This window comes from Barbus barbus (assembly GCF_936440315.1).
Source record: "Barbus barbus genome assembly, chromosome: 2".
NCBI classification, from domain to species: Eukaryota; Metazoa; Chordata; class Actinopteri; order Cypriniformes; family Cyprinidae; genus Barbus; species Barbus barbus.
In genome coordinates this window covers 2,207,858-2,216,604 of record NC_136730.1, presented here as the reverse complement: position 1 = coordinate 2,216,604, position 8,747 = coordinate 2,207,858, and the positions used below count along the sequence as shown (strand labels likewise).

Genomic DNA, 8,747 nt, shown 5'->3' with positions numbered 1-8,747 from the left:
GTGGGGTTCATTGTTGTTTGATTCCCAACAATCGTCAAAATATCTTATTTTGTGTTCCCAGAAGAAAGAAACTCGTACAGTCAGTAATTCCCATGAGTTTTCCTTTTGTTCTGTCACATGTGTATATTAATATAATTGGCAATATGATTATTATTACTGGTATGACATCAGCAGCAGTCACTGATGAAGGCAGCAGTGCTCAGTGTTATGAAATATGACGGGGTTCCTCTGGGTTCGGCCCTTGTACCGCTCAGTCATGCCGTCCGACCGGTTTGTCAAGTTCAAGCGAACAAAAAAAAAGGAACCGCCAACTATTTTGAGAACTCAGGTGACAGAGAGAGCGTGCGGAGGAAAGCTGACAGAATGGAGGTATGTTGACTTTCATCTCATTTTACAGGCAGAAAAGAGCATGTTTTTAAGAAACAAACACTTTGGTTAATGTGTGTTAAGAGGTATTGTGTCTTGTTTTGATCACATAGAGTTTATTTCACTAAAACCGTGATGAAATTGTGATGTTAACCCTGTTACAATGAGAATGAACAAGTGAGTAAAATGTGTCAGACTCAGTAGCTTTATATATTCAACAGTGTGAGTAGAGTAAGATGTTGTGTTTTGCTCTGTCATCTTCTCCTGTTACACCCTCAACATCTGAACTGACTCAATCCAGCATCTGTAATGCTACTTTTAGAGATTTTTCTTTCTAGAAAGACTGCCAATAGTACGTTTACATGTTTAATCAAACTTTTGTTGGATTAAACTCACATCTCTCTTCTTTATTACACAAGCTGGACCGAGTCGAGCTGCAATGATCCAGATCTGTTCCTTTGATTTTAGAAACCGGACTGGTATATTTTCAGATTAATTAGCTGTTAAAGCGCAGTGCTAGCAACACTAAGGTCATGGGTTTGATTCACATCCAGCCGCAGTCAGACACAACATAAACAGAGCAGGACACTCTAATGACCTCAATAGGGGTGTTTAATAATTATACGTTCCTGGGTCAGTCTGAAATACTGGTTAACCCAGGATCATTTAGGGTCATGAAAATGTCTGCAAGTTTTGAGACTCTAGAACATACTTTGTGGGATTATGCTTGTGGTGTTAGCGGGCCAATTTGACCTGCAAATATCATGTTGCTGTTGTTTTTAATTTATTTTTATTATTTCAGTTTCTCAGCTTCCCTCAGAGGGTATTTACATGTATACAATTGGCAGATGCTTTTATTCAAAGAAATGTGCATTGCGTTGTAAGCGTACATTTTTTTAGCAATACCAATGTTGGTGGGTAACGAACGCCATACTGTACTGTGTACAGGAAAACAAACCGATTATTAACAACGACTATTTTTAAATTTAAAATTAAAATAAAATATTTAAAATTCTGTTTATAATGTTTAGTTAAAAACAAACGTTATTAATAGTTTGAGTTGATTTTTTTTTACTTTGCAAGTGCCATGCTGTAGTGTTTGAGTTTCAGCAAAGCACATAATTCCTAAGAGCAAAATCCTTAAAAGCTAAATAAATAAATAAATAATAATAATTTTAAAATTTTAATAAAATATTTAAAATGCTGATTCTAATATCTGGTTAAAAGGACATTTATCAATTAAAAAAAAGTCATATTTTCTTGGCTTTTTTAGTAATATCGGCTTTTTTGATCCACGTCAGATGTTGACTTCTACATTCGTTGCTCAACTCAGTGATGCACCACTACATTTTCCAGGGTTTGCTGCTTTGATTAATATTTTATTCCTTAAGTTCAATACTGACGGATGACATTGTAATGACCTTTGGTGTGAGTTACAGAGAAAATAAGGGATGAGTTTATGGAAAGCAGTGTCATATGAAAAGGTCAGATATGCAAATTAATGCAACTATACAAAAATCTTTATGACAGCGGTCCAGAAACACACAGACAGAGACGACAACAGTTAAGTTTTCCTGAAAGAAACATTCGTAGGGTATGCGTTTTCTGACACATTTCCTCTTTTCTCGTTTGTGTCCAGGCGTTGTAAATGTCGTTTGGTTCAGGGTTTTATTTCACTACATTCTTGAGTTGCATCAGAGCGTGACTGACAGAGATTTCTAGATGCATAATGAACAGAAAAACCAGGATGAAACCAGTCACTGAGTGTTGTAGGAGGCCTGGACGAGCCCCACAGCTTTCCTTTGATATGATGAGAGCAGGTAAGATCAGATCCAGCGATAACAACGTAAATACAGCCCTTTGTTGCTCATTGACTCATGTGCTATTGTAAGAGGCTTTGTCTGTGACTCACTGCTTCAAAAGAGACTGAGAAAGAGAAAAGTGCTCTGATCCCAGATCAGAGTTAAACACCAGCTGATCTGAAGTCAGAGTTCGTGACTTTCATTGAAGGGCTATTTTATGTCAAATTTTTCTACAGACATCATTTTCTTGATCAGCATTTATATTGTCCAGTAAAAACATAAAACAAGGTAAATTTACTTTACTTTTTTCCCATGCTTTATTGGCATTTTTACGGATTTTAGGGTTTTTAAAAGTCTCTTCTGCTGACCAAGGCTGCATTTATTTGATCAAATTTTGAAATATTTTTACAATTTAACAAAGTTGTTTTCTCTGTGAATATGTGTTAAAATGTAATTTATTTCTGTGATATAAAGCTGTATTTCCAGCATCATTACTGCAGTCTTCAGTGTCACATGATCTTCAGAAATCATAATAATATGCTGATTCGCAGCTTAAGAAACATTTCTGATTATTATCTATGTTGAACACAGTTGTGCTGCACAATATATTTGTGAAAACTGTGATACATTTTATTTTTCAGGATTCACAGATGAACAGAAAGTTCAAAAGAACAGCATTTATTCAAAATAGAATCTTTTGTAACATTATAAATACCTTTACTATAACGTTTTATTTATTGATGAATAAAATAATTAATTTTTGTTTTTTGTTTTTAAAGAAACATTTTGAATGGTACATAATTCAAGGTAATATTCTCCGAAAGTTGTTATTTTTTCACAAACTTTTTTACAGTACATGAGCTTTAAGAATAATGTTTGACGCACAAACTGAACAATCAAAATGGGATTGGAATCAAACTATTATTCTGCTTCAAAAGACAGGTGTGTGTGTGTGTGTGTGTGTGTGTGTGTGTGTGTGTGTGTGTGTGTGTGTGTGGAAGAAGTATTCACTGTATCCAGTTAATCCTGTTCTAAATTCACTCTGAACGTGACATAAGTAGGTTTGTGTTAGTTTAGACTCTATAAATATCCCTGCTGTCTCAGTTGTTCTTCTTCTGTTCTTACGTCAATGTGTTTGAGTTTTGTTTCGTTTTTTTAGTCTCAAAATATTAAAGAATAAGAACATTTGTTAGCGGTTGAATATTGAACTTTGCCTCTCAGTACTTTAGGAAAATGAGTGCATTTGCATGTTCTTTCTGTGTGTGTTTGACGGTTTGGAGTTCCTGTTCCTGTTGTCATATTGTGTCTATTGTTTTACAATATCATAATCTAAAGTTTATATTTGTTCATTTACCATATGCATTTTATATACACTCTTAAAAATAAAGTTTCAATAGGGTTTTTTCCCAGTGATCAAGTAAAAGAACCTTTTTATCTAAGTGAAGAACATTTTAGAAATCTAAAGAACCTTTTGTGGAATGGAAGGATTCCATTATTCACAGAACCATCAATGCTAACTAAATCCTTTATCCTTTATTTTCAAGAGTGTAAAATAACACACAGTGCAAACTCTTGTCTTGCAGCTTTTCTTTGGCTGTGAAGTTACATGTTTCTCATTGCATTTCTTGTGTGCAAGGCATCCAAACCGGTCCTGGCGTCACTTGGAGCTGTTATTTTAAATGACGTAAAACTAGACATTTCACAGTATTAACAATAAAGGTTCCAAAAGGGGGGTTTCATAGTGATGCTATAGAAGAACCATTTTTGGTTCCCCTAAAAAAACCTTTCATTGAACAGATCTTAAAGCAGTAGTTCACCCAATAATGACAATTAGCTGAACCATCTGAGATCAGGATGAGTTTGTTTCTTCATCAGGTTTGTAGAAATGTGTCTCTGCATCAGTTTCTCAGCAATGGATGCTCTGCAGTGAATGGGTGCCGTCAGAATGAGAGTCCAAACAGCTGATAAAAACACCACAATAATCCACACCACTCCAGTCCATCAGTTAACATCTGGAGAAGATCAAAGCTGCATGTTTGGAACAAACAAATAGACTCATATTTTAACTGAAAACAATGGTTTGAAGTAAAAAAAAAAAAAAAAAACATAATTAATCATGGATTTGGCACCCATTCACTGCAGAGGATCTATTGGTGAGCAAGCGATTTCTCCAAACTCATCTACATTTTGGTCTAACTTTTCAACAAATGTTCATTTTTGGGTGAACTCTTCATTTAAAAGGACCATTTTACTTAGTTTAAAGAACATTTTAATCATCCAAAGAACATTTTTTCCACTCTAAAGAACCTTTATTCAATGGAAAGTTTCCATGGATGGAACCATCAATGCCAGTAAAAAACCTTTATTCTTAAAAGTGTTGCACAAAAGGTTCTTCTCGAGCTTAATACAATATTCTTTACACTGAGAAACAAAATGGTTCTTTTAAAAACTGATCACTGAAAGGTTCTTTGTGGAAATAAAAATGCTTATTTTATTGTGGTGACACATAGAAGCCCATAATACTGTTTGTTGATTTGAAGTGTCAGGTGTTTCTTTTGACATGATGATAATTCTTTACCATAGTGTCCTTCAAGTAACGGCTAACGCATCTGTCACACTTTGAGAGAAAAGGTGCTTCCCTACATGGATTTACTTCAAGAGACCTGAAGAGCTTGAGGAGCTCTAAAAACATTTGTCTTGATTGGTTTCAAACCCTCAGAATTGATCTGATCTGCTTTGGACAATGGACGATTTATCCCCTCCTTAGAAGACTTTATTTATCTTGCTGAAACTGTGCTGGACAGTAAACATTAAAAGACACACAAACAAAAACCCAGAGACTGGCATGTTGGACAACTCAAAGGTCTCCATCGAGCTGGGTGTTGCCAGGCTCGGGAACGTCCCCAAACCCCAGAAACCACGTACTTCATTGAGAGATGAGAACCATCTTAGTCAGTCCCCGGAGTCCTTTAGCGGCAGCGCTCCCAATCCTAACGAGGAACGCAACAATCACAGCAACAATGCACTTAGCAATAGCACTTCTCAGAACATCACAGGCACTTCCACAGATTGGACTGAACCCAATGGCGTTGACAGGAGACACAGTTTGGCGACGTTATCTGAGACCTCAAGGACTTCCAATGCCACCACTGAGGTTTCTCAGAGCTCTCGCAGCAGGTTCATAGTTGATGATGAACCGAGCGAATCCCGGGGGACGTCCGGCCGCGGCACGTGCTCCTGTTTCCGTGCGGTGAACATGGCGTTTCTGCACTGTCTGGAGGAGACGCCGCTGCTGGTGTCTGGAGTAGTGCTGGCCATCCTCTTCTGTGTGACCATCATCATCATCATCCCCTCCACCGGCCGGGTAAGAGCAAACTGACACACTTATCGGTTACTCACATTGTTGTTTGCCAAAAAATGCATGATTTTGTGTGCATCCCTGCTGGAAAAACTTGATCCTACACAATTAAGGAGATCACTATAAGGAACAGTTTACCCAAAATTGAAAATGTGCTCACCTTCAGGCCATCCAAGATCAGGATGAGTGTGTTTCTTCATCAGGTTTGTAGAAATGTGTCTCAGCAATGGATGCTCTGCAGTGAATGGGTGCCGTCAGAATGAGAGTCCAAACAGCTGATAAAACATCACAGTAATCCACACCACTCCAGTCCATCAGTTAACATCTGGAGAAGACAAAAGCTCAAACAAATCCAGCATTAAGACGTTTTTAACTAAAATACGAGTCTATAATCCATAATGCTTCCTCCAGTGAAAAGGTCCATCTCCTGTTGTCTCTCACATCAAAATCCAGCCACATATTTGTTTAGAGCTGTTTTGGCTTGTAAACGCTGCTTGATCTGTGCAGATTTCTCTAGGGCTAGGGCTGCAGTGCATTAATTGAAATACAGATTTGATTTCGATTTGAGCCTACAGCAATTATGAAAATGCAATAATCGAGATAAAATGATTGTGCCGCATTCTGCCCCCTTTCCAGCAATGCGCTTTCGCTCTTCCATAAAGGCCTTAATTTCAGATGCAAATCGGTAAAATCATGTAATGTAACTTTTGAAAAATGGGACATGCTTGATTGATTAAAAGTTGATGAGATTTAGACATGTTTTAAAAACACGAAAGAGAACTTGCGCTTCCTCAGGAGGATTTCTGTGTATGTGCTTAGAGACGGTGGAGAACACGGACATGTAAAGTCATCTTTTAGCATCTTTTTTATAAAAAAAGCGGCACTTAGTGATTATTCACGTAAATCCTTGTTGGTTATGTAAAAAATGGACATAAACAGTTGAGAAGGAAAATGTATGTGTAACAGTACATTGGATCCGTGCAGCTCTTAAAGTGACAGCAGGTCAATATTCCTGCTGCCGACTGTGTGCTTAATATTAATCAAACAACACAAGACAAAATCACTCATGCTCTTGACTGAAAAACTTTTGTAGCTTTAATAAGGAAAAAAGGAAAATGAATTCTTACAGTGAAGACGATGTTGTTTTATTTTAAATTAGATTATTCAATTTCTGTAGTAGGCTGCCAACTGAATACTTTGCATAAAATAAATAAAGCACAGTTTGTTTCATTTATATCTTTTTATTCTGTAAATGTCACAGCAACCTTATATACAGAAAATATATATTTGATATATCGCTACCTTTAAATAAATCATTCATATAAAGTTTTGGTCATATGGCCCACTCATAATTGTGGTAACTAATCATGATTACAATATTGACCACAATAATCATGATTATGATTTTTGCAATAATCGAGCAGCCCTAATTCAGACCAGACCTCTTTTTCACTGGAGGGAGCGTTATTATGGACTCATATTTTAGTTAAAAACATCTTAATGCTGGATTTGTTTCAGCTTTTGTGTTCTCTAGATGTTAACTGATGAACTGGAGTGGTGTGGATTATTGTGATGTTTTTATCAGACTCTCATTCTGACGGCACCCATTCACTGCAGAGCATCCATTGCTGAGACACTGATGCAGAGACACATTTCTACAAACCTGATGAAGAAACAAACTCCTGGCCTGAGGATAAGCACATTTTCAGCAAATCTTCATTTTTTGCTGAACTCTTCCTTTAATCTAGCGTCAGCTGGATTTTCCAGCAGGTGTGTGTAATGCTTGAAAGACATTGTATGTAGATTAGGTGAAGTGTTTGTTTCTCTCACGCATCCAGAGCCTCAGCGTTCACGTGGCGGCGTTTGCAGTGGTGTGTGTGGTGGTGTGTGTTTGCGTGTCGCTGCTGCTGTGTTTGCCGTGTTTGCCGGTGGTTCGGCGAGGAGAAACGCCTCTGGCGCTCTTCATCTGGTCCATGCTCTTCATCGTCGCCTTCGTCTTCATCTTCACCGGAGGCGTCGTCACGGCCTGGGAGCAGGTCAGCTGAGGACGCTCGTTAGATCAGAAGATTAATTTACACTTTATTTTAGTCCTATTCCTTATGACAAGGATGTAATTTTCTTTTTTTTTCTTTTTTTTTTTTTTAAAGCCAGAAACATGCTTTCTGCAAGTACACTGATCCTGAATATAAATGTAATTACATAATTTGAAGTATTTTTAGGTGTGGTTTCTAGACAAGGAAAAGTCATGTAAATGATTTAAATGTAATCTAGTATCTGAAGATATACATTTGTATGGTTATGCAAAGCTGAGAAATATTTTCAGTACAAACTGCTAGTACAAAATAGTTCTAAACATCCTTAATCCTCATCCAGGAAATCAGGAAACGATGGAAAAGTCATACTAATTTATTGGTTAAAAAGCGGAGGATTCCTAAAGAAGCATGAAACTTCTGCTGTTCTAAATTTTAATTATTTTAAATTTTAATAATACACTTTAAATAGTCCATCATTTAGGTTTGCATGTATTATGAACATGCCTGGTTTGAACAAGATTTGAGTGCAAGATCATAAAGTAATAAATGCAGTTGTTTTTTGGTTAGTGTCTTTTTAGTACATCAATATAAACTATATTGATATGAGAAATGTTGCCTAAAAATACTTTTAAAAAATTTTTAATTAACGTTAATTAAAAAAAAAAAATTTATTAATGTTAACATAAAGTAACACTTTTTTATGGATTTAGCTGTAGTTGTCTATAACAACTGCTGATTTTCGCCTGTGATGTGGTTGTTTTTCTTCGTCAGGTTGCGTTCTTCCTCTTCCTGTCTCTGTCCGTTTATACAGTTCTTCCTCTCCCGCTCTCATGGGCTCTGAGCTTCGGCATCGGAACCAGCGTTTGTCACATCGTCGTCATCAGTGTGTATGTGTCTGTCACCAGCCCACAGACACGAGACCTGGCCGTGCAGGTAACACACACCTACACACACATGTTTGTTTTTGTGAATTGTAGGGACATTCCATAGGCGTAATGGTTTTTATACTGCACAAAATGTATTTTCTATTGCCCTACACCAACCCTACACCTAACCTTACCCCTTACAGGAAACTTTTTAGCATTTTTTCTTTCTCAAAAAAACTCTGTATGATTTATAAGCCTTTTGAAATATGGGGACATGGGGAAATGTCCTCATAAATCACCTTCTCCTTGTAATACCTATGTC

The 8,747-nt window shown here is 36.9% G+C and overlaps 1 protein-coding gene across 2 annotated transcripts in view; it reads left to right on the top strand.

Annotated features, from left to right (window-relative positions):
- Window positions 1–318: 318 nt before the first annotated feature.
- LOC306879943 (adenylate cyclase type 4) overlaps window positions 319–8,747 on the top strand; it is a 34,148-nt gene continuing 25,719 nt past the window's right edge. The window contains exons 1-4 of one of the 2 annotated variants that reach the window (XM_079433173.1): window positions 319–369; window positions 4,752–5,532; window positions 7,365–7,562; window positions 8,331–8,492. In XM_079433173.1, coding sequence (XP_079289299.1) covers window positions 5,014–5,532; window positions 7,365–7,562; window positions 8,331–8,492 — 879 coding nt within the window. In that variant the 5' untranslated portion in view covers window positions 319–369; window positions 4,752–5,013. Of the gene's footprint in view, window positions 370–1,910; window positions 2,187–4,751; window positions 5,533–7,364; window positions 7,563–8,330; window positions 8,493–8,747 lie in introns of those variants that run through there. The other variant, XM_079433174.1, reaches the window with a different exon arrangement.